Consider the following 26356-nt stretch of genomic DNA (forward strand, 5'->3'; position numbering starts at 1 on the left):
AAAATAAATAAAAATTTCAAATGTAGAACAGATAAAATGCGCAACAGAAATACAAACAGAACTCCAGTAATCTGACAACTGCCCTCCTGTGCAGCTGCATTGGCATGCTTGGATTTTGGGTCTGGTACCATGACTGTCACCCACACAGTCTTCAGAGCAAGCATAACGTGGGTGACCCAGTACGCCCGACAGCAGACCCTGATCAGAGAAGGCTCTGTTTTCTGTGCAGCAAGGACTGCCTTTTGCGTGGCTTGTCGCTCCTCGTTACTCCTTCAATACACAACTAGTAAGGAAAGCGCGAGGAGATCACTTACCAACGAACCATCCATCATCACATTTTTCCATGACATCAACAATATCTCCATCTCGGAGTTCCAATTCATCATCATTCTGGGGTATATAGCTATACAATGCTTGGTAGCTAAACCTAAAAATGAGAGACATTAAATCAAACATTGACAGGATCAAATAATGAATTTTTAAAGCCCAATTCAGTTAAACCAACACATGGGTAGTGTTTCATACTCATCAGTGGGGATGGAAGTATTTTACTGGCTACTTCCCTGGCAGGGTAGACTTTGGGGAGATCTACTCAGCATAGAATAAGGAAATGAAGACTGCTAGGGATGGGGAGCCTCTGATGAGTAAGATTATGACAAGTCCTTTTATTGAGTTTCCTTTAGTTACCAGAGCTAAACATTTTGTTTAGACCCTGCCACTTTATTACTTTTTTTAAAGATTTTATTTATTTGACAGAGATCACAAGCAGGCAGAAAGGTGGGTGGGGGTGGGGGCGGGAAGCAGGCTTCCTGCTAAGCAGAGAGCCCGATGCGGGGCTTGATCCCAGGACCCTGAGACCATGACTTGAGCTGAAGGCAGAGGCTTAGCCCACTGAGCCACTCAGGTGTCCAATAGATTCCCCCTCTATTTTTTTTTTTTAATATGATTTTATTTATTTACTTGACAGAGATCACAAATAGACAGAGAGGCAGGCAGCGGGGTGGGCAGAGAGCCAGATGCGGGCTGGGATCATGACCTGAGCCAAAAGCAGAGGGTTTTACCCACTGAGCCACCCACTCACCACAGATGCCCCCTCTTTAAAGTTAACCAAAGTTTTTTCTTTTTGTTAACATAGGAGAATGTATGTAGATTACCAGGGACAATCAGAAGTTTAAAAAAGAAAAGAGAGAAGAAGAAGTAACAGGTCCAGAGATAGACACAATATTCTGGTTATAAACATTGGAGAGCATAAAAAATTTTTTCTATATATATACATATATATGTATATATATATAGGTGTATTGATATAAAGATATAAAAAGTACATTCCAATTGCTTACCTTGAGTTTCTTAATATGCTAATATATATTTCATTGTTTTTATTTTTTAAAGTTTTTTTTTTTTTTTAAGATTTTATTTATTTGACAGACAGAGATCACAAGCAGACAGAGAGAGAGGAGGAAGCAGGCTCCCCGCTGAGCAGAGAGCCTGATGTGGGGCTCGAGTCCAGGACCCCGAGATCACGACCTGAGCCCAAGGCAGAGGCTTTAACCCACTGAGCCACCCAGGTGCCCCTGTTTTAAAGTTTTTAAGTTTTTTAAAAAATTTACTTGACAGAGAGAGATAATGAGAGAGGGAACAAACACAAGCAGGGGGAGTAGGAGAGGGAGAAGCAGGCTTCCTGCTGAGCAGGAAGTCTAACGCGGGGCTGGATCCCAGGACCCTGGGATCATGCCAGACGCTTAACTGTCCAGGCCACCAGGTGCCCCTAAAAGTTTTTATTTATTCATTTAAATAATCTCTATACCCTTGACCCCGAGATCAAGAGCTGAACTCTCTTCTGACTGAGCTAGCCAGGTGCCCCTTGTTAATTGTTTTTAAATGTGATGTCCCTTTCCCAAAATTCTTGAAAGCTTTTTGCTTTCTTTCTATCCCAGTGACGTCTGGGAGTAAGATTTTTATTCACTTGTTAGTTGGCCTAAGGCAATCTGGTCTATGCTGTTCCGTCTGTCCTGACAACAGCTCACTGGAGGATGCTGGCCCTACTTGTGATGAAATCTGACATGGAAAAGTTTGTTTTCATTTATTCCTTAAGAAGTATCTTCACGATTCTGTGTATTACTATTCTGAAACACAACAGTAGCGGGCAAAACTCTGCAAATGAGCCAACCAGCTACCATTTCCAGTAGATGCCAGCGAATTCCAGTGAGTGAACAAATGAGACTAGAAACGAGGAAGAGGAGCCAGTCCCTGGGAAGGAGAGGTTCTTTTTCCTCTGCTAAAACAAAGGGACCACTTAATTTTATACATCTATCCAAGTGTATGGATAATCAGTAGATGCCTCTGTCTACCAGAAAGAAGGTCTACAACGAGGCACGAAGAGTTGCAGGCAGCTTTCAGTTGGAAAGTGAATACATTTTTGATGTTTCCATACTTGCATGCTGTGTCCATCCAACTTGGACTCCTCAGAATGCCTCATCTTCCTCTTCTACTTCCATGACGGCTGCCTTGCTCACCTCAGCTCTGGGAGCTGACTCTGGATACCTGCTTCTCTATCCTCACTCCCACATAGCGGAGACAGGTGGGCCAAGGTCCCACAGCCTCACTGCTTGGGTCCCCCAATCAGCTCTAATTTTGGATGGGCCTCATGATGCTTAGGGTGCTGTTCCGTTGAGTCCTTTCCCCATATGGCCCTTCTCCGAGGTCCCCAAACACACCATCTGCCCTGGGTCTTTGCATGTATGGTTTCCTCATCTGGGAAGAGCTTTAACCTCCCTGTTCCAGCTCTCAAATCCAGTTTGTCTTCTTTTCTTTCCTCCCCTCCACCTTCCTTCCTCTTTCTTTCTGTAAGCTCTACATCCACATGGGGCTTGAGCTCACGACTCTGAAATTAAGTTGCATGCTCTACTGACTGAGCCAGCCAGGGGCTCCTTCGATGTGTCTTTCAATGCTCATTCCAAATCTTTCTTCTTCTGGGAATGGAGTTGACCCTTATATGCTTACAGCACAGGAGATACTCCATGATTTTTTTTTTTTTTTTTTTTAATGAGTAGATCAACTCTATTCCTTTAGGCAGAACGAATAACTCTTTCCTCTATATTCCCACAACACTAGGACTGAAGTCAGTCACCATTGTCCTCATTGGCCCCTGGATGGCAGTTCATTCTTTCCTGGTCTCTATCTTTCAGCAGTCTGTGACCTCCTTTAGTTACCAGCCCAGCACCTGTTTCGTGTTGGCTGATGGGAAACATGGCCTCAACTAGAAATCCTCAGAGAAGCTTGGGGTGACTCGTTCATTTCCCCAGATAGCTGCCCCTTAGTTGGTCAATGACCCATTCTTTAAAGCCAACAGTCTACTAAAAACACGAGAAAGGAAGTTTAGGTGTACTTACAAATCTTGTGAGGTTTGACTCCTATCTGGGGTAACTCTTCGCTGCTGGGCTTGAGGTTGCTGAGAAATGATTAAAGATGATTTATTGTCAGAAGGGGATACCTTGTGATGAAAGTCAAGGGGATGAGAGACAGTGCTGCAGTAATGAACAGATTTTTCGGCAATGTTTATGATCTCATTGCAAACTGCTTCCTGTGAGTGGCCCCGATATCCAGAAACCCCCATAAACAGTCAACATGGGGACAAAAAACAAAAAACAAAAAACAAAAAAAAAGAGAGAGGAAGAGATGTAACATTCCAGACGAAGCACATAAGTCCAGGGAAACAACAGAGTTGAAGATCCAGGTTAAAAAAAATAGATATTCCAGTAGTGGAGTGCAGGAGGGATCCAGGTGTAAAGCATGGAAAAAACAGGTAAGATACAGAAGAATTTGGAATTTAGTATGAATATTAAAAAAAAGGCAGCAGCATAAAAGCCTATAATTAGTGAGCAACTGTCACAAATGGAATAACTTCAGGATAGAAATGCAAGTATGAATTCCCCGATCATGCACTAACCATTACTTTCATCCCACATATAGGCAGAGTACAGATATTGTCTCTAAATTCCTCTGCTCTCTGAGAGGGAAGGGGTGGGCCTAACATTTCCCTCTGGGACAAGAGCCATATAACTCTCGCAAATAATGGCTCTACGAGTTAGCCAGGCATTACTCCAGCTGAGACTCTAGAAGTCAGTAAGGATTCTCTTTAGGAAAGCTACGGTCTTATTCAACAGGCATCTTACCACATAGCTCTTTTCAGATTCTGTGAGATCAGGTCCTGCTCTCAATGAATGATGAGAAGGCTGTGATCACCAAGCAAATTATAAGGGAGACATTTTAGCAGATGTCACATTGGAACGGATTCAAAATAAAAGTGTGAGCAAATACACGTACCACACCATCACACTCGATGACGCAGGAGACTCATGGCCTACGGCCATCGAGTTTCCATGACAACACGGTGGGCGCACAGGAGAAAATGCAATGTACGGAATTAGAAGCAAGCATCCAGGCACTGGAATGGGAGGTTAGGGATATGAGCACAGTGAGCTGAGCATGAACAGAGGATCCCCAGACCGGCAGGAGAGAGACACAGAAGGGCTGCCTTAGGGAACAGTTATGAGCCTCCACAGACACACACACTGGTCCTTTTGCTCTCAACTGGCAAGCATCTGCGGATGCAGTTTCAGTTATCTTGCTGACTGGAAGCCTCCGCTGGCAACGCAGGCTCATAAAACTAACAGGTATGCCACATCTGCGTACTTATGAAAACAATCAGAAATGCTTCTGATAAACTCCTTGGTGATATCTGAAGTATCAGACAAGACTGTTGCCCTGGAGAAGTCTGCACAGGACACCCTCCAGCCAGGTAGGAGTTCAGATATCTCACAGGACAGAGTTTGCTTCCAGAAATAGGACTGGGTGTCCTGACACAGCTGCAGAAATGAAACCATCACTCTTCACCCACCGGCTCAGCTACCACCTGCTGACATGGAAACGCAGGTGTGATTATGGCCAGGCCGACCCATTTTTAAAGTGGGTCTCCCACAGGATAGGCCAGGAAGAGTGTCTGGAATCATTTCCCTGAGAAAGGATTCAATTCCAAGCTCTAAGAAATCTCTCTAAATAAGTATTTGAAGAGCCATGCTTCTTGGAAAAACCCTCTAGGTAACATGTACCAATAGCAACAAGCCCTGGTAACTTGGGGCCTTCTAGGAGGACACTCCGATCTTCTATATATGACCCACTTGATTCACAGAGAGGCCCAGGGCCTCCCCTGAGGTCACACAGCAAGTCAGTGGTAGATTTGTCTTCTGGATTCATCTACTGTCCCACTGGATCTTTCATCCTTAGACCATTTCTCACGTCATTAAGAGTGCTCAAGGGTATTATTTTCCATGAGTCCCACAGAAACCCTGGAGATAGGCACAGGGTTTATCATTCTGTTTGATTTTAAAACCCAGGAAGCTGATGCTGGGGGAGGGGGAGTTTGGGGCATGTCCCAATGCCATACAGCTAGCAAGAGGTCAAGCTGCTGGGCTGGCCCTCGTGTGCACCACACCATCCCCTCATGTTTAATTCCGCTGTAAATGGCCTCATCCTTTAGCATGTCACACAGGGCTGAATGCCACCCCAGACATCACTTCTGTATTCCCGTCCTTTTGAGAAACCTCTTCAAGTTCTCTAAACTTCTTCAAGACGCTAATCCTTTAAACCCTGGACTCTGTCAGGCGTAAAGGAGGAGCCAAACCTGCCAGAGTCCTTTTCAGGGTCCTTCTCTAACATCTCAGGACCTGCTGGTCTTTGCCAGGTGACCTTGTGTGGCCCCAATCACCACCCATCCAGCCTCTGGATCAAGGCTTCTGTGTAATCCCTTCCTTGATCTCAGGTCATCGCCAAAGTAACTATTTCCAAGCACTTGCTATGCGGGCTTTAACGGGGCGGAAGAAGGAAATGTACTCTGACAGGAGGATTTTATCAGGAGGGAAAACTCTAGAAGTTCGAGCTGTCCAGTAGAAGGGCTGCCTGGAGAGGAAGGGAGCAGCCAATCCCAGCCACTGTGCTATCACTTGATGGGATGCTGTGGGGGGACGGCTTCTCAACCCTCTGTGTGTGCTGCTATCTGCTTGGAGCCCTGTTAACAGGCAGAGTCTGAGTGGACACACCTGGGGTGCATCCTGAGACTACATTTTAAAATTTTTATTTTAGTTTTATTTAAATTCAATAATTAACATATAGTGTATTATTAGTTTCAGAGGTAGAGGTCATGATTCATCAGTTATATCACACCCCATGTCATTCCAGAACATGCCCTCAAGATTCTTACATTTTTGCTGATGATGCCTCTGATGCTGGTCCACAGATCAATCTGGGAGAGAAAGGCTGTAGGGGACCTTAATTATCCTTCACTGAGATTCTTTGGCTAGAATGTGCCAAGACTGTTGAATGTGGGTCACACCTCATGAAAATGAAAGTTCTCATAATAACCAAAATATTTCCAAACTGTGTCTGTGGCCCAATGACCTCAGGTCAAATGCAGAACAGAAAGAGGATGTGGACCATCTCTACACATGGTGGTCAAAGCTTACAGAAGCCCTGTAGCATCTTTCAGTGAACTTAATCTCCAAGGAGTGACTAGACTTGATCATCAAGCAAATATTTGGTGCTTCAGAGAGGTTTGGTACATCAGGTATGTTAAAAAGGACCCGAATATTTTACTATCCCTTTTTTGCAAAGCACTTAAAAACAAACACACACCCCCAGCTTTCAAAGCACATAGAGATCCATGACCTCATCTGACTTTTACATTAACCCTTTGACTTAGAGAAGGTGGAAAAGGACTTTTAAGGCTCAAGGAAGCATGAAGTTTGCACAACGGGACAAAGCCACTGAATACTGAGTGCTTGGTGTCTACGTGACATACACCACTTTCTTCTTGAGTCCCGCTGGGATAGCTAGGACCATAGCAACATCTAGCTTCTGCCCTTTGTGACAATAGGTCACTTCTCTTCCTGAATACTTTTTCTTTATGTAAAAGGTACAGTGTGTGGTAACAGATACGGTCCAGTCCTTAACTTAAGGATGCACAGTACTGGAAGGGATACTGACCCAGCTAATACCTTCCTTGGTTTCAGGTCATATGCAAATCAGAGGATAACCACTATCATTGCCTTCACATCTAGACGAAGTTGACATCTAGTACAAACTTCAGTCATCCCCGAGGTAAGGATGATTGGACTCCTTACCCACAGTTTGTGGAAGAAAGGACAAGAGCAAGATAAACATTTATCCTATTACCTAAGGTTCAACTTCTCCCTGTTTGAAATACATTCCTTACATTTAAATCAAACATATCATGTAGTTGGGATAGAAACCAGTTTTTGATCGGGGGTGTGTGTGGCAATGTGGACCCTCAGGAGAGCTGGAGACCACTGATATCCGAGGCAGGGATTTGCCCTTCGCTTTGAAGGCCACTTACTTTCAGATTTTTTTTCTTTAGGTATTTATTTTTCTTTCCCTGGCCCCATTTTCTATTTTATTTTATTTTATCTTATTTTATTTTATTTCATTTTAGAGAGAGAGTGAGCATGAGCAGGGGGAGCAACAGAGGGAGAGGGAGAAGCAGGCTCCCGAGCCCGAAGCGGGGTTTGATCCCAGGATCCCAGGGTCATGACCTGAGCCGAAGGCAGACACTTAACCAACTGAGCCACCCAGGTGTACCTCCCTCGCCCCCATTTCTAACTGTGTACAGCTTTATAGATCTTTTCCTCTGAACCTACGCTAATATGGTAGCCAATAACACTTGAGATGTGGCCAGTATGAAATGTGCTGCAAGTATAAAAATATAAACTGGATTTCAAAAACTTAGCACAAAATGTAGACTGTAAACTATATTACTAATAATTAGACAGATTATATACTACTATATAATTACATTAATAGTTTAAATACTACAGTAGCTATGTTGGGCTAAATGAAATACATTGTTAAAATTAATTTCACTTACTCCATTTTACTACCAGGAAACTTTAAATTACATACATGATTCACATTATATTCCTACTGGATAGTGAGGCTCTGAACCCTCCCCTGCCTGTACATAAGCCTAAAAAAAAGTAGATAAAATTCTAATTACGACCTCAGCCAAGATTAAGAATAAGAGAGCATTATCCTATGCCAAGCACATTTCAAACTCTTGGAGATATATTCGAGTTTTGTTTTTTTGTTTTCCCCCAACATGTTTAGAAAAACAGCCATCAGCCCTCCACCCCCAACACACACAAACTGCACTCCAGCCCCCCCAACCCCTCCGAGAGCAAGCAGGGTTAGCTGTTGATTTGGAAACTGTTTTGCGTCTGTATTTGCACACACACTCACAAACTGCCCCCCTTGGCCTGGACTGCTGGTTTTATTCTCCCCAAGTGAGCAGTCCTGCAGGAAGCCTTGCTCAGTTGCCTTTCTATCTGCTGTTCACAGAAGACCCCCAGGAGTCTGACCCCAGCCTCCCTTGAGCTATTAATCCCTCTGGATCCACAAATACCTGGTGCTCACAAGGAGTTAGCAAGGTTCTTGTCCAGCTTTGGGTGTGTGCCAAAGCCTTGAAATCCCAAATAAACTCTCCATAGGATAAAAAACAGCAGGAAGTCCTGGAGATGTGAACAAGACTAAGGACCTCAGCCTCAGAGTGGTCCAAGTCCCTGGGAGCATCACAGATCCCTTCTGCACCCCTGTTCCTCCATCCGCCTCCCCACCCCCTGGCCCCTAGTCCCAGTCACTCAGAGACAACATTCCTCAACCCACTGCACACACCTACCCTGTCATCTGCTCAGACCCCACCCCACCTCTCTTTCTGGTGACCCACACTGGCCTCTCAGGGGAGACCAAACTGGGTACAAGGAAATCTGGGTTCCAGGCCAGGCTACAAAACTAATTCATAGTCTTTGGAGCAAAATGTGGAATTTCTCTGGATTTCAAATTCTTAGTAAAATAAGAGGATTGGACATGATTAACATAAACATCCTTTTTGGCTCTGAGGTTCTCGCATAAAGGTCAAAGGGCATGCATCCTATGAACTGGGAGTTAGGGTCTGGGAGTGGGGGTCTGACCAGGCTTAAGGATGGAGGCACCTCACACGGCCCCCTGAGGACCGGGTAGAGGGCTTCTGACGCAGCCTCCAGATATGGACGGAGGGCTTCCTCTGGCAGTGTGGGGGCTGAGGGGTTGCCCTGCATGGTGGCTGATTCGCAGCTCTGGGCACACCACAGGCAAACTTGGCCAGAGGAGCCAGAGGCCTGACTGATTCAGGGCCCTGGCTTTCTAGAACACTTCCACAGGACCCTCACAACAGGACCAAGTTCTCCTTGAGCTCATTAAGAAAAAGATCCCAGCTTAAACATAAAACAAAATAAAAACCAATCGGTCCAACTGTTCCCCACCTAGATACAGTCCCCTTGCTCCACAGAGAACACAGCCCTTTGTCATCACTCGAATCTGATGACAACACCAAACTCAAAGGCTCAGCCTTCTTGTCATGGTCTACAGTGTGTGGTCTCTTTCCCTCCTAAAGCAATCAGAGGAGAAATGGCAAATGTGTATTCAAAGATGAAGAAGCAAAAGCTTTGCAAGAGGACACCTTGATACAAGGTGAGAGAGAACAGGGAGAAGCACTAAGTTACAGAATGCAAATTTTACGTTTTCTAAATTCTGGATTTGTGGAGCACAGAGTGGGAGGAGTCTTCCATCTTCTACCTTCTCCTCCTCCCTGCCCCGCCATCTTCCTCTCTTAGGTGGCATAATGGGGTAAGGAGGATACAGCACGCTGCTTCTCTGTCTTTTCCCTGTTCCCTTGATATCACGTAACGGGTGTTTACAGAGTCCCAGGGACAGGCCCTGTGCCAGGTGTTAAGTCTCCACTGCCTCTCATTTCATCCTCGTAACTCAGCAGGGTGGTCCATAGTTACCTCACCCTACGAAACTACAACATGTGTGAGCTGGGAACTGAGGAGCCCGGATGTGAACCCCGAGCTCTCAGACCCCGGGTCCTGTACACCCCACACCACCCTGATGCTCCGTGCTTGTGCTCTGCCCGAGGGACCCATCAGAGTAGCCGGAGAGGTCACTGACCAGGAGGTCAGCTCAGGAGGTCCTCTGTAGCAGGCATGACGGTTGCTATCGATATCTGCCATGGCTCCTTACACCTTTGGAGGGGTGGACACTTCAACTTTAGGTCTTAGTTGCCGACCTCAGGTGTTGAGAGAACACCTGCTGGTTATTTTTGGAACTGCAGCCAGCGCCCCTCTCCATCCCACTCTTCGTTAACCACCATCCGAACACATTTAAAGATTTCCCTTCCAGGTGAGGCAAAGGAGAATGCTTCCCATTTTCAGCTGGGTATCCTACCACTTCTGATTTCCTTAATTTCCACGCTCAAAGCAGGCCCTTGTCTCTGTTCTTATCTTTCTGGGAACAAAGCTGGCTACCACATAGTAAGGGGCATCCCCTCTGAATCCGCCAAAGCCTGTTTCTGTCATCACCTGAGCGGCATTCTCTGCTTGCCTTTCTCTGAGGCTGTGAAGTAGTTTATCTGTGCTTCTCAGCTGCTTTGAGGACACACGGCTTTCCCAAATACTGATTTCTGTCGTTGACTGGCTTCCTTCCCTTTGGGACCCAAACGAATATCGTGAAAATTTTGTCACTTTTCTCATCTCACAATAAAAGTAGAATAGACTAGCGGCTCTTGACAGACTCCCAGGAAACTCGGATGGACTCGGGGTAGATCTCCTGAAACTTGATGCAGAATTGTGTGTGCATGCCCCTCATTGTCCCCAGACTACTGGCCCACAGTCCACAGCTCACCTCACATTCTCAAAGGTTCTGTGACCCAGAAAAGTCTGAGTCAATGGAGTAGAGGATCTGAAATTATTCTTTTTAATTCAGAAATTCTATGAGGATCTCACAAGCTCATTGTAGGAACTCTTAAAAACCAAGGCTGGATGCCAGTCAGCAAATAGTGCCTCTCTCTGGGGAAAGTTCAGCAAATAGCTGATGATTCTAATGACTGAAGATTTGTAAGATGATCCTCACCTTCATGGTCTTGATCATCCTAAATCTTCTTGGCCAAAATGACACCGGACAGAATCCAAGAATTTGGTGGATAATTCTGAACTCTTGGGTGTTTTGTCTATACGTATATTTTTGTCCTAGTACACCTCCCAAATGAAGGGGAAAGCTTTTCATTTTTCAGTTGTGAAGGTCTACAATAAACTCCTTACTTAAAATTTTGAATTTGTTCTTTTCTCCCCCTTTCAGTCACACAGGATTTTTAGCTAATCATAGAACAACAATGCTAAAAAGACCTTCAGTTCTCTTGTCAAAATCTTTTGTTTATGGATGAGGAAGCTTCCAGAGAAGGGAAGTGATTCATCCAAAGACACACAGCAGGCCACCGGCAGCACCGGGCCAGGGCCCAGGGCCCAGGGTTCCCGACTTCCGACACAGTGCTCTCCCCAATACACCGTGGTTCCCTGAAACACCCCCTGCCCTTTATTCATCGCTTCCACTGTCCAAAGGACACACACCTAAAAACGTGAGCAACTGACCCAATGTGATTTCAGTTTGGGAGTCTACAAAGGCGTGAAAAGCCAAAGCTTTCACAAGTGTTCATCCACCCCCAGAGCTGGGGGTGGCAGGGGTGGGGCTGGACTGGAGAGGTGACGAAGGGGGAAGGAAGCAGCCATGCAGGGACTTAGCACCAAACAGGGAAGTCTGACAACGGATTCACAGGAGGCACGTGACCGTGAGGAAGGTGACTAGATGCTGCCAGTGGGTGTCCACGTGCTTTCCAGCTCTGCTCCCAGCCCCTTCCCTGGATGCCCCCCTTCCATCCGCCTGTGGACACCCTAAGCCTCACCCAAAGCTCAAATCTCACACACCCCCTCTCATGTTCCCACCTGTCTTGGCTGGGTTATTTGCTTGCCTTAAATGACACCCTCTTGGTATTTGCTTATAAACGTCCCTATCCTTGAAGTCCAACGTCAAATGCCACTTTTCTTTCCAAAGTCTACCAGACTTCTACCTTCTCCCTCATCTTGCTTATTATTTCTCCTTATCCTGAACATTTAGGGTGAACTACCTGACTCTCCTTCCCTGTCCGCATTATAATGATTTGTGAGCATTATCTTTTTTTTTTTTTTTTTTTTTTAAAGATTTCATTTACTCATTTGAGAGACAGAGATCACAAGTAGGCAGAGAGGCAGGCAGAGAGAGAAAGAGTGGGGGGGGGGGGAAGCACGCTCCCTGCCAAGCAGAGAGCCCGATGTGGGGCTCGATCCCAGGACCCTTGGACCACGACCTGAGCCAAAGGCAGAGGCTTTAGCCCGCTGAGCCACCCGGGCGCCCTTGAGAGCATTATCTTATCTTCCCCTTCCCCACAATGGAGATCATACATAGCTTTGACTGGGGTCCATCACTTTTTTTTATCTTCTCTTTCACTCAACAAGTACCTATATTTATTGAGTACCTTCTATATGTCATGTGTCATGGTCCCTGACCTTAGGGCGCTATCACTCTAATGGTGACACAGACCAGTGAAGGTAAGAAGACAACAGAACTGAGATACCCCAAATCAGGTGCCAGAGCTGGGGACACACAAAATGCGGGCACTTAATCCAGTTTTGCAGGGGCAGGGGGAAGCTGTCAGGAAAGGCTTCTGGAAGAAGTAACATCTAAGGGGAGAAGTGAAGGGCAGCTGGGGATTATCCAGGCAAACCAGCAGGGAGGTTGTGGAAGGCATAGCCGGCTTGCTGTCTAAATGGTCAGATCACATGAGGCCTTCAATATATGAGCAATGAAAGAAGAAACATTTCAGAATGTCTTTTCATTTAAGGTACTCCGCTGAATTCCCTCCACTTACTGGTCAGATGTTCAGCCTAGCTTCCTAACAACTATCATAAAATTGAACTTTGGTTCAGTTCCCCACAGCAAGGAGAACAGTGACTGGCGATTTTCCGGATCAAGCACGCTGGTCTGGAATGCATTTATACAAATAAGTGACACAGCCCGAGGCCCTAGAAAGCTGACAGGCCACCAAGGAACAGTTGTCCCTGAAGTCCTTTCCATCTTTAGCTCTATCATCCCAAGAGGGCCTCAAGGGGCAGGGAGCTTCTGCTGGTCCCCCTTTTGTGAGTGGTTGGCTCCTGTTCCCAGTCACAGGAGGCTAAAGTAGAGGGGCTGGGTGGGAGGTTTGGGGGCAGGGGCCCCTCTCACACAACCTTCCAGCTCTCAGCAGGGAGCCAGGCTGGGGTCAGGGCCGGACACACCCACAGAGAAGGGGCTGGCGCTGGAAGAGGACAGGGAAGGGTGGGGACAGGAAGTGGTACACTTGGGTTCTGGAGGCCCACCAAGAAAGGAAAACCATTTTCAACAGGTCCATCTTTCCATGTTGCCAGCTACCCACCCCACCCCTGCCCTCTCCCATCCTCCGTTAGGAAGCGGGAAGTATATACCCCCCGACTGGCCCAGAGTTCCCGCACTATGCACACTTCCTGTACAGGCTGGCCCCTGGATTGAGCTGTGCTGACTCACAGCAGACAGTAAACCAGGTCTCCAGGCACCGTGGGCTGACTTGGGATGTTTACAGAACTGTTCCCGTCAGAGACACTGAATTCTTCTCAGCAAGCCCCTTCGCCATCTCTCCCCAACCAACTGCTCTTTGCTTGGTGGGGCGCACCCTTCTCTTCCTCCTGAAACACACATTCCAGGAGTACCTTCTCTGGGACCAGGCAAGGCCTGCCCCAGGTTCTGCTCTTTTCCCTGGGTCAGGGAAAAGATCAGAGTGGGAATAGGAGAAACGGTCCTCATTTCGCTCAGTGTGGGAGAAACAATCCACTTAAGGGACCCCTCCCACAGGCTGGGCACCGTGCTTAGCTCATTTAGTCCTTACAACTGCGCTATGAAGACCCTATGAAGAAGAGACCACTTTTACCTCTACTTTGCAAGTAGAAAACTGTGGCTGGTTAGCCTGATTATTTAACACTATCCCACAGATAGATCCCGCTTTCCCACGGAATATGATCTTGGTGTCTACAGGCCTCAAATAAATATATGTTGAGTGACTAAATGAAACTTCACAGTTTCAGGTCTGAGGATCAAGCATAGTGTACTGGGGGTATTATACGCAGTAAACAACAAACGAGGCGTCTTCAAGAATTCCATCTGCTACTGAAGGCATTCTAGAATGTTCTCAGTTCCAGAAGTAGCTCTGGAATCATGATCTAACTGCCAAGTTCATCCTCATCCCCATCCCTAATTTTTTAGCCCTCAAAACACCCTAAAGCCACTTTGGTCCTTGAAATCATTGTAGCTGACCCAGAGAGAAAATGGGACAGTCACCTAAAACCCTGGGGTGTCCATTCAAGGACCCTGTCCCTGCTGGGGTCCCAGCGCTGGGCCTGCATCCATCTCCTCAGGACCCAAATGCATTTGTTCGTCAGCGAACAAAAGCCCTGTGCTCCCACACGAACACGAGACAGGACGAAGACCTGACAGAGCTGGGCGCCGGCAGTGCGCCAGGGGTTACGGAGACAAAGTGCAGCTCACACAAAACCAAACCACACGGAGCCAAACTGAAGCCTGGTGTTCTCAGCTGTGTTAGAACAAACAGAGGAAAGTCTCCAAGGCGTGAATGGATGAGAGGAAGGCTTTCCTTCTCGTGAAGCTTTGGCACTGGGCCAGGAGGCGGCCAAAGGGGGAGTGACTTCTGAATCCCCTGAAGAGGCCAGTGCGGACTGTCCTTTACCTCCAAGTGTCCCCAGCCTGGCACTTTAATCAGTGGCCCCTCCGTTCCCTCCTGGGTACTATTTCTGCCCCCAAGGCAAGCGAAGGGCTCTCATTGGCATCCATGGGGCCATGGAAGACGGGCCACGGGTGAGACGTCCAGCCCACCCTGCCAACTGAGATGCCAAGGCACCCGCGGTCATGCTGCAGGCCTACCTGGCTCCCAGCACTCCGAGCGGCCCTCCTCTCGGCCTGCTCGCCACCTCTATGCAGCTCTGTCTGCTCAGCCTCCCTTCCCGGAAAAGGGCTACCCGGGGGCTTGCCGGGCCGGCTCTCCTCGGGCGCACGGAGGTCTGAGAGTCTCTGGTCCGCGCTCAGGCACCTGACCACGTCTGAAGGTCTCAAGCAGCTCTTCTTAGAGATCCTGGGTGCTCCGGGGTATCGCTCACCTGCCTCCCGCTCTGCTCTCCTCTCACACTGTCCGCGCTCTTCTCGCCTCGGCTGCCGCTTACCCTGGCTGCTAAAGGCGTTGCTGAGCTCCGAGATGACCCTATCAGAGCTCCCCGGCAGCAGCTGCGGGAAGCTATCTTGGTGGACACCTGGGGGTGGCATGTGGACACCACTGTCCCCGTTGACGTGAAGGAAGGTGGGAGCTCCGGGTGCCAAGGAGGCAGCTTTGTGGGAGGGAGGAAGGGCCAGCGGGGCAGCCAGCGAGCGTGGGGCGGATCGATCGGACCAGCTCGAATGGGGAAGGCTGAGAGAGAGAGAGGAACCCGGTCTTGCCCACGAGGAAAGGGGGTCCGTGTTATAGACAGAAGTTTCTGGAAGAGGAGGCAGAGGTGGGGTCAGGGCCAGAGGCCGCCTGCCTGGGACCCCAACAGTCAGGGAGATCCACTCAGAGGTGACAGCGTGCATCTCCGGGGACAGGGCTCGGTGGGGGTGGGGCAGGGATGAGGGGGCCGGCACGATGAGCTTGCTGTGACTGGCAAACTTAAAAAGAAAAGGAGAGAGAGGAAAACAAAGGAAAGAAGCAAAAAGGTACAAGAGTCAGCATAAAGAAGAGAGGAGGAAAATAATCACAAGGGATATACAAAGAGGAATGAAATGCAGAGGACGAGGACACTCTGGTGTCCAAATAATGAAATCGTTCGGGTAGGCTGGAGAGAAAGTGGGATGTGGCTGTGTGCACGGGTGTGCACAGTGTGTGCAGGTGGAGGAAGGGGGGGAAGCGAGGGGTATGGAGACGGGAGAAAGGGGTCCATCGGGGTGGTTACAGACAGCCCTGGCACGGTCTGTGGAATGGGACTTTCAGAGGGACACACTGGAAGCCGCCCACCCCGCCACAGCCCACCCCGCCCCTGCTGCCACTGAAGAGCCTTGACCCACACTACGAAGGGAAAAAGGTGCCCTGCCACAGTCCTGCCCCTTCTTTGGGCTTTTATTCTCTCTAGAGTTCCCAGCAAAGAGCCTTCCAGAGATGGATATGAGCAGTGGAGACATTTTGTTTTATAGTTGTGCTTGGCTACAGTGAAGTGAAAAATCTCGCTGAGTTCCTCTAATTACTACGAAGCAGAATGGCCTGCACTGACTCCATGCCCCCTCCCCGTGACATCGCAGGAGATGGAGCTCGCTGTGCAGGAAGCCCTGGGTCAGCCCGTCTAATGCCTTCTGCCAAGAACCATCCCCGGGGTCAGGGGTGGGCAGGTGGAAGGAAGTAAGGAGAGGATGACAGAAAAGAGGCACCATCCCAGTGTCATCCTGGGTCCCGGTCCGGGTCCCGCTCTCACACTGCTGGCCATTCTCCCTACACCTTACCACGGGGGTACGGTCAGTGGCCTTCACAGGAAGTCACCCCACCATGCCTCTTCGGAACCCAAGGTCCTAATTCTTTCTTGGGGAAGTGGGGATGGGTTGGGAATAATTTATATATTTTATAAAACAAGTCCATTTATAATAAACGCTTAGGGATGCAAATATCTTACGATGCCTGTAAAACTACTTCCTTTTGGCCCAGCGTAAACAGGGACGCTATCTGTTCCTTTCCCAGCCTAGTTCCTGCTTGCAAACAATACTCTGGATCTGGTCTATCTGTCTGAGGATGAGGGTGCGAGATTCTCTCTTTCAATCTTTGCCTTCTGCAGGCGGGCCTTGACCAGTAAGATGCTGAAGAGAACCGGCCCGAGTCACGGTATGTATTGGACAGCAGTGGTCCTCAGACAACCAGCTTCACGCAGGATAGGATGCTCCTAGTTTTGGACCAACTGCTAAAGTCTCTCATTTCTCTGGCCCTAAGCATGTTATCCCCAGAGCCATCACCTTAAGCTCTTCTTTTCCCCAACATAACAGTTGTCCCTCCAAGTTCTCGAAACATGTCATTTGTACCCATGAAAACAAACCCTGGTGTGTACCCTCTGCATGACTGCAGGGAGTTCCTAATCACAGTGCTGCAGAGCCACTCCAGAGGGCCTGCGTGCCCTCAGCACCGTGGACGGGTCGTGAGGAGCGTGAAGACCAAGGACGAGAAGTCTAGGTACCTGCGGGCTCGCGGTGCCGCTGCGACTTGGGGAGGAGGAGAAAGGCAGGTCGATGTAATCCACGGGGTTTTTCACCAGGGGCCGCTTGATCACGTCCACGTAGGTGATGGGGAAGATGCCCTGCCGGGACGTCCCTGGGATCCTCCCTTCGTACCAGTTCTCGTCCACCTGTCGGAGCAGCGTGATCCTCTCGCCCTGCAAGACACGGCAAGGACGGGTCCTTGGGCCACCACGCCTTGGCAGGTCTGAGGCCCCTGCCTGCACCCTGCGCCAGCCTTCACTGTTCATCACATCCTTTGTTCAGAAAAGCCTCCCTGGCTAGACTCGGATAAAATCAGTATCGCAGAGATGAGGTGCTGACAGCAGGAGAGCTACCTGGAGGCTGGGAAGGCAAGCTCAGTTTTCACACACTGCAGCAAACGAGAAGGTCAGAGTCATCCCCCCAGCTAACAGCGGATGGAGGGGTTTTGCCTCACTTATCACAGAATCGATATCCGGTTGTCTCCAAAAGCAAAGGTTTGGGAGGGTTATCTTTTTTCCTTCCCTTTTAGAATTTTGTTTCCCTCTGTACCATTATAGAAAAGTAATAAAATCATACATTAAGTGGAAAATAAGTATTACTCAGATTATCACTTGGGTAACCACAGTTAATATTTTGATATATGTATTTCCCAGATTTAATTCTGTGCATGTGAATTAGACTTGCAACATATTTTTCTTATGAAAACTGAGCAAGCACTATATTTCACTTTCCAGCCTTCTTTTTCATCCTTATGACACAGAGTTAAACCTCCTCCTTTATCAAGAAAGAGAATTCTAGGGGCGCCTGGGTGGCTCAGTGGGTTGGGCCGCTGCCTTCGGCTTGGGTCATGATCTCAGGGTCCTGGGATCCAGCCTCACATCAGGCTCTCTGCTCAGCGGGGAGCCTGCTTCCCTCTCTTTCTCTGCCTGCCTCTCTGCCTACTTGTGATCTTTCTCTCTGTCAAATAAATAAATAAAATCTTAAAAAAAAAAAAAAGAAATAGAATTCTATGGTTTTAATGCTATGGTAGCAATAGTGCAAGAGCCCACCGCAAGCTTTTCTCTGACACACACATGTAATGACTTAATTATTGGTCTCCCAATACTGGGGATGGAGGGGGCTTCTCTTTCCCATAAGATAGTTCATCTTTTTCTTTCTTTCTTTCTTTTTTTTTTTTGAGTTTATCTTTTTCTAAGGCACATGTTCACTTCCCTAAATCCTCACTAAAATTAGTAACTAATAACTTCAGCAAGCCAGAGAGTTTTGACATGGGAAGACAGTGTCTGCTTGCTGGGAAGAAAGGTATCACTGCACAGCTCACTCGTGTGCCAGGCGAGCACCAACCAGATGCCATGCTTTATGCTGAGGGCTTCACGGAGGTGGTTTCCTTGAGCCTTCTTAAAACAGCTCTAGGATAGGATCATTTGTCTTCATTTCACCTGTGAGCAAAGGGCAGCTTGGAAAAAGTCTTTAACTTCCCAGAGGCGAGGTTGACTTTTGGCCGCAGAGGACTTGTTCCTCTCCACTGGGCCATCGGAATATGTCGTAAACCTAGTCACGACCACTTTCCACATCATGGGGTGCTCAAGAGGTCTAAGACTCCAGAAATACCGCCTTTAATCAGTGAACTCATGTGACTAAACTTTGAGAAAGCCTAGGGTTTATTTTTTAAATCCCTCACCTCAGAAAATTCTCTACCTGCCCTTCCTAGACAGGGCACAGCTCTCGGGCACAGGAACGGTACCATGAGATGAGTACATCACCGTCGCGCCTCTTCCCCCATGAGAATAGGGCCATCCAAACAGCCCCAGGGCCGAGAAGAGAGGGTGCTTACCTTTCTGAAGGACATTTCTACTTGCGTATCACCATTGAAGTTGAACTTGGCAACAGCTTCTCCGTATTCCAAAACCTGCACCGGCGCCAACTTCTTGGGCTGAGCCTTCTCAGCAGGAGGAAGAAGCTGAGAAGGGAAAAGAGCCAGAGGAGAAGGAAAAGAGAAGAAAGCGAGGGTACAAGAGGAAGGGAGGAAACAAAAAAAAATACAAGTTCTTGGTAAGGGCGTGGTGCTGGGGGCAGGACCGGGCTGTCCTGGGGAAAGAGAAGAGGTGACCGTACCTCGATGTAGGAGCGCGGGAAGATGCCCACCCGGCCGTGGTGCTCTCCTTCGTACCAGTTCTGGTCGATCTGCTTGTAGATGTACACAATGTCCCCCTTCTGCAGAGGAAGCTCCCTGTCAGCAGAGGTCAGAGCACGTCAGCATATGAGATCGTGGTGCCTCTCGCAGCGTGAGATGAGGACATGCCACATGTTAGCGAAAGGAGACTCTGACTGAGGTCAAAGGGGACTAATTACAGAAGGGGGTGCTCCATATCCGGGAGAGAGAACCCTGCTTTTTAGGAGGTTATATCTCTTTGGGCCACTTTTCAGTCTTCTGTGGGATGGACGTTGACCTTCAAACCGGCTCCCCACTCCAAGGTGCTCACAGGCCTTACGCGTTTGTCGTGGGTTTTCTCAAGGTATTTTTTGTGAATGCTGGTCTTACGCTCAGAATGTCTACGCAACATGAACAATGCGCCCAGCAGTCTCAACTGATGTCCAGTAAGTGACAAAAGTCTCCCTGTAGGTGCTTTCATTGTCTTTACTACCCTTCCATGCCGAAGCAAGGCATGCTTTCATTGCTGGAAATGACCATCAAGTTACTTGTGAGAGGCTGACATCCCCGTGTCGTTCCGGCCGGCCAGCCCAGCCCGCCATGTCCCCCCCCCCCCCCATCCGTCTATCATCATGTAGTAGAAAGGCTCTGAAATTAGCCAGATCTGGGTTTAAAACCCAGTCACACCATTTACTAGCTCGGAGACCTGGGGCAAGATATGGAATCTCTCAGAGATACTTTATCTGAAAATAGGAGCTAAGTCAGAGTTGTTGGAAAAATGTAGCAACAAACTTAAAGTAAGATGCCCAGCATGGTGCCTGTTACAGAGCTAGCTCGGGAAATGTGAAGTCGCTACTTCCTTTTTGACATGGGAAGAAACCTTAGAAAGAAAAGTGGATTTTCCTTAAAATGTTTGTCATGTATTTGTGCAACTTTTCTGTCTCCATCCATCCCTTTGCTGGCCTTAATAATGATGCTGTTAACCTCTAATCAGGGTTCCTTCTTAAAAAAAAAAAAAAAAAAAGAAAGAAAAAGATAAATTATAAGTAAAATAAAAACCCAAATGAGGATAACAATTGTACCAATTACAGCTTGAAAAGTTTTTTGAGTTAAAAAAAAAATGACCTAGATCTTTTCCATTTGCATCAAACCAACAGCAATGGAAAGAAAGGCTCTGAGTGCAATTTGGAGGGGGCAGGCCTGTGTCCTCTGCTGTGTGCCAGAAGTCCCACGGTTCTGCGAGGGACGCTGGCTAAACAATGGGGGCACATCTGGAAGACTTTACACAAAGTCAGCACTGTGCTGAGTGCAAGAACAAGGCAGCCTTTGTGGCTCTTGCACTGGTAGACCAGATTCTAACCCTGAGGAGGGTGAAGGAGATCTGGGACATTTGTCTCTGTAAGAGAGAATATTTGCGGCCAGTTTTTTGCTGTAACTCTCCCTGGGTGTGTTTGAATTCCCTCCTCTCTTTACCCCCCAACCATGGACACATGGCTGTGCTGGACCCTCAGCATATCCACTCCTGCTGGAGACGCTCTCTGCTCTCCCGCCCTCAGTGGCTCGCAGCTGTGGAGACTCGCAGCTGTGGAGACGGGTGAGAGTGTCATGGCCCCCCAGTAAGCAAGGAGGAGGACAGCTCCTGGGGGGCTGAGAGGTCTGCATCCAGCCTTCCTGCACTGTGGACCTCATGCCCATCTCCCGCAGAACCTCACCGCAAGGTCTGGTGGTGACAAGGTTTGAGAAACAATAATACGATACACTTCAGATCTTTTCTGATACACTTCAGATCTTTTCTATTCTCAGCACAGTCGAGGCTCGGGTAAGTCCTGCAGATAAGAACCCTGTTTAACTTCGTTGACTTGAGTGCTCCTACAGAACACTTTTTTGAGTAACCTACTATGAAGAAAAGTAGAATCCCGTGATTAAAGACGTTTAGAAGATCCAAGTCAATGGATCTATCATCTACTCCTAAAAAGAAAAAAAATGTTTTATTAACTTTTCTGGGAGGGAGCAATAACAGCACCGAGCCAGGAGGAAGGACTCCTCTCTCCAATATTAGCACCATTTTAATTCTTTTTTTAGAGAGAGTGTGTGTGCGCAGGGTGGGGAGGGGCAGTGGGAGAGGGACAGAGAATCTTAAGCAGACTCCACACCCAGTGCAGAGCCCAACATGGGGCTCGATCCCACAACCCTGAGATCATGACCAGAACTGAAATCAAGAGTCAGACATTTAACTGACTGAGCCACCCAGATGCCCCCAGCATTAGCATTATTGATAAATGGTGACGATTCCATCTCAGTCAGCCTTCCCTCTTCTATTGGACAAAGATGCTCTAAGGAAAAAATTGTTCAGACTTTTTGATGAAACCTACATAAATATGATTATCATCACAATACCATTCAATGACTACATGTACCTCTCTCATTCCAAAGGAAAAAGGGAAAAAGGTAATATTAATTTGTATAACTCTGTTATCTTCTCTTTGGTTAAAAAGAAGGGACAGGGGGAGATGCTGACTTTTGTTACGTGGTGCAAAATGTTTTCTAAGTATTACCTCAACTGCCCTGCAAGAGTGGCTTTTTTTTTCCATTTTATTTCATTTTTAAAAAATACTTTATTTATTTATTTGACAGAGAGAGAGACACAGGGAGAGAAGGAACTCAAACAGGGAGAGTAGGAGAAGGAGAAGCAGGCTTCCTGCTGAGCAGGGAGCCTGATGTGGGGCTTGATTCCAGGACCCTCGGATCATGACCTGAGCTGAAGACAGATGCTTAATGACTGAGCCACCCAGGCCCCACTATGTCCATTTTATAAATGAGGAAATTTGAGGTGGAGGTCGGTGACTTGCTCAGAGTCACAGAGACAGCAAGGGGCACAGTCATGATTCAAACACAGGGCTTCCTGACTCTAGAGCCCATCTCTCCAGTACACTAGACTGCCACTTCTAATTAGCTAATGAGCTAAAGGACTGGAGTAATTACAAACAAACCCAACACACCAGATTTATGCGTAGTTCTAGAGACTGTGGCCTGGTCACTCATTTTGTGTTGGAGGATATCAAAATCCTGGCTGAGTAGTCTTCTCCATGGTGTTACTCAGTGACCAGTGATGAAGAGCTTTCCCTCTCATCACCAAGAATGGAGATGTGGGGGGCCTCCCATCAGCAAGACAATGGGATGACTGCTGGTTATTGCTGCCAATGGAAACTCATGGTCCATTTTAATCCATAATTAGATAGGAGATGAGTAGGTTCCTTCTAGAACCCAGTCTTTGGTAGCATTTTCCAAATTCCATTCCATGGAATAGAAAGGCTTTCTGGTCATCCAAATTTAGGTAACACTGGGTAAAATAAGCTAATCAGGTTTCTTCATTGAAAGCCTTCTAGAGCCATTACTATGCCAATAGCAAAGTCTCTTTGGGAAGGAGGCACGGGAGGTATAGACATAGTGTGCAGTGGTTCCAAGGCTCATTTCTAGGATAGAAGGCAATTTTTAAGAAATATTTTACAGAGCTAGCCCTTTGGGGAATATACTGCTCTCCTGTGTGTTCCCACAATCTTTGAACGTCATCAGACGTCATAGCGAAACTAATAAAGTTATTATCCTAGACACTGGTTCTGGTACGTCCCATAGAAAGAGTGGGTCAGATTGAGCCACCACTTCATCAAGCAAATGGAGTCCCTGGATAAGAGGTGGCAGGTGCCCCAGTGGTAGAAGCTCAGGCTCTGGCACTAGGCTGCCCAGGTTTGAATCCCCTGCATCTATCACTGACCAGCTTCGGGAAGCTCCTTAACGTCACAGCCTCTCTGTCTCCCTATCAGTGTAATGCGGATAACAACGGCCCCAGCCCCAGAGGGTTCTGGTAACCACTGAATCAGTTACCATATGTAAGAAACGTGAATGGCACTTGGCACGTAGGAAACTCTATAAATTACTGTTTTTAATCATCGTTGTTTTTCTCCATCTCTTTACAAGTGAGCTGTGTTTCAATAGAGGCAGTTATAAAAACAAATTGGTGGTACTTACTTGAGGGTCTGAGCTTTAAAGTCAAATTTGGCTCTGGCAGGTCTCATCTAAACACAAGAAACAGTGACAATTTAAAATCACAATTTATGAACAATGAAATGGACACATTTTCAAAAGTTTCCAGAAAGCAAAGCAGAAAAAGTCACTCTAACTAGTTCATTCTGGTGTAGAAATCTGGGCAAAATTCCACTTATCTGACCTCAGCAGAACACTAGATGAATGTTTGATCAACTATGTCATGCATGAGAATCTCCCTAAGGAAGCCAGATTTGGGGAAGAGATGCTTTGAAAAGTCCCAAAGCTGCAGCACTGTTTCCCCAAAGCTGACCATGGCTATTAAAAAAACAACACACACACACCAGTCGGCCAGAAGTCCCAGACATTCCTACTCTTTGGGGGACATCTTCTATTCGCCTGACTTAAATTATGATTGGCAAGTGGACGAAACCCTCGTTCCCCTCTCACATGACGTCATCTTTGACTCCATAGATTTCTCACGGCCTGTGAGATCATCCCAAAAACCAGACAAAGCAAGCCCTGAGTTCATGCTCTTTCTCCAAAGCTTCCCTTCCTTTTGGGTAGCCCTCTCCTTCCAGACTCCAGGCCTGGAAGTTCTCCGCACACTCCAGTTCCTCAGGTCTGTCACTCAGTCACACCAACCCTCCCTCCAGAACCTTCCACAAACGCACTCAGCTCTGACCTCTAGCTCCTCCACTCACAAAGCTTCCTTTGACTTTGTGCCCTCTTTACTTTCATCTATGGTCACTCAGGAGCACAAATAACATTCCTCAGATACTTCCGTCCATCACTTCCTTGCTTTGAAGTTGGCTGAAGCGCTCAAGTATCCCTCGGATCAAATCTGAATTCCTGGTAAGGGTTAAGGGTTTTGGGTAATTTCTCCCCAATTTCACATACTTTCTCTTCAATATTTGAGGACAAAGTGGAGAGGAAAAATGTGAGACTCAGTGAGAAAAAAAACCTGGTATTTAAATGCTCTCTCAAGCTTAGTTTTAGGTCCTAAACCCATCAGTGATAGGTCTCCTATTTGCAGGCTCCTTAAGCTGAGATCTTGTAGGAATTTTCTTAAGGATGGTGAATGTCCCACAGGAATTTCTTTTTGCATTTTCACGTTGATGTTTTGCCTCTATCTATCTGTTCACATATATATTAGAGGCCAACTGAATGTCCACTTTACAATCCATGCCACCCAATTTCAATGCCTGAATTTGAGTCTGTGACCAAAGAGCACAGTTTAGTAGTTGTAAGGGAATAAGAAAAGAACGGCTGTTGACTTAACGATAAATGACAAGTTCATGGGAGAAGGCCAGATAACCAACATTGTAAGATGAAAATTTCACAGTGATTCCAATTAAAAAAGAAAAAAAAAAAAAAAGATGGTCATTACCCAAGGATAGTCAGCTGTAGAGCTGTGAGAACTTTAAGAAACGTATACCAAACAGCACCAGATTCACACTTTGAGTGGCAACTGAGTTTAGGCAGAGGGATATCACCTATCCGTTATATTAATTAAGTTTTACAAGTGTGTAATTAACTACTTAATCTGTAAATTGGCTTAGGCCAATACTGGGGAAAAGAAATTTATTTCCACTAAACAGAAGCCATACGTTACTCAAAGTTCAGAAAAACACTGATTCCATGGGGCTGTTAAGACATATTAGGAATCTTCATTGCTTATGCAAAGCAGCATCTCCCTCTTCACCTGCCTCAGCCTCCCTGAGACTCCATCTGTCTACCCCTCCCCTGGCTCCCACAGGACTGTGCCACCTGTCATAGCAGAGACCCCCCCACTAGACTCCCAGCTGCCCAAGGGCACAGTTTGGGTCCTGTTTCCATTTCCATATGGGGCCTCGCCCAGAGCTAGCGGTCACCCACATTCTACTCAGTGAGGCTGGAGTACATCTCCACACCCCTGTGCACCTGGGACTTGCTGGTCTCTGTTCTCCCACACCTGTCAGTCAACGTCCGGGGCAGTGATCCTCAAAGTGGGGTCTCTAAACGGGCATCATCAACGTCACCTGGGAACTGGTTAGAAAGGCCATCCTCGGGCCCCACCCCACAATTAGAACATCTGTGGATGCAGCCCAGCAATCTGTATTTTAACAAGCCCCCGGGACATTGTGATGACCACTTGAGTTCGAGAATCACACTCGAGAAGGGAGACGAGGTGGGTTAGGCAGTTTGCCTGCCTCTCTCCAAGGCTGTTCTGCCCCAGTGGCATTTCTGTGCACACGTATTACCCATCCATGTATCTGTGTAGCCCTGTGCCTCGTGTGTTCCCCCCTTCCCCATCACTAGCAAGTGGGTAGGTCTGCGAATGAGGAGAATCCTCAACAGAGCCTTCAGAGTACGGGGTTCTGAGGAGCCGAGGGCTGAGGGCTGGGTCTGCCTTTCCCTTGCATCTGAGTCAGCACCTGCTAACTTCTGCCTCAGTGTCCTTCCCTGTCCCTGCTTTTCTTTCATTCTGGTTCTCTTTCCTCTTTGTCACAGAAAGCTTCCATTTCTTTAAAAACAAAACAAAAAACCATTTGATGAGAATAGCCAGTGCCTCTGTCACTCAAACGTGGAATCGTGAATATTAATCTGTTACACTGAAAGATTTATAAACCTGTCCATGCTTTCATGTCACTCCCTTAGCTTCCTCTGAAGCCTCAGACACACACACACTTCCCCAAAAGGAGCTAATCCTTAGGGGACCCCAGGGGCCACACGGCAAAACACATTGTGAGGCAAACAGCAGCATCTGGCCGGAGTAAGAATTTCAACATGTCAGCCTCCGTGCAGGAGGCCAAGGCCTGGATAAAATCACTTCAAAGATCTGTGCTTTCTTCCTGCCTTTTATAATATTAAGCTTTGTAATCTCAGCTGAGAAATGTCAAAATTAAGGGAACAAATGAA

General features: G+C 47.3%; 1 protein-coding gene across 37 annotated transcripts in view; it reads right to left on the minus strand.

Moving 5' to 3' along the window:
- Nucleotides 1–26356, minus strand: part of SORBS1 (sorbin and SH3 domain containing 1) — a 226497-nt gene that overhangs the window by 6129 nt on the left and 194012 nt on the right. For 20 of the 37 annotated variants that reach the window (XM_059398194.1, XM_059398192.1, XM_059398211.1 and 17 more), the window contains 6 exons: nucleotides 23441–23487; nucleotides 19378–19492; nucleotides 19097–19222; nucleotides 17241–17435; nucleotides 3393–3451; nucleotides 315–427 (listed from right to left, as the gene is read on the minus strand). In XM_059398194.1, the coding sequence (XP_059254177.1) occupies nucleotides 315–427; nucleotides 3393–3451; nucleotides 17241–17435; nucleotides 19097–19222; nucleotides 19378–19492; nucleotides 23441–23487 (655 nt within the window). Of the gene's footprint in view, nucleotides 1–314; nucleotides 428–3392; nucleotides 3584–14922; nucleotides 15697–17240; nucleotides 17436–19096; nucleotides 19223–19377; nucleotides 19493–23440; nucleotides 23488–26356 lie in introns of all 37 variants that reach the window. The other 17 variants (XM_059398210.1, XM_059398177.1, XM_059398176.1 and 14 more) reach the window with 1 other exon arrangement.

The sequence above is a fragment of the Mustela nigripes genome, chromosome 4 (assembly GCF_022355385.1).
Source record: "Mustela nigripes isolate SB6536 chromosome 4, MUSNIG.SB6536, whole genome shotgun sequence".
NCBI lineage: Eukaryota > Metazoa > Chordata > Mammalia > Carnivora > Mustelidae > Mustela > Mustela nigripes.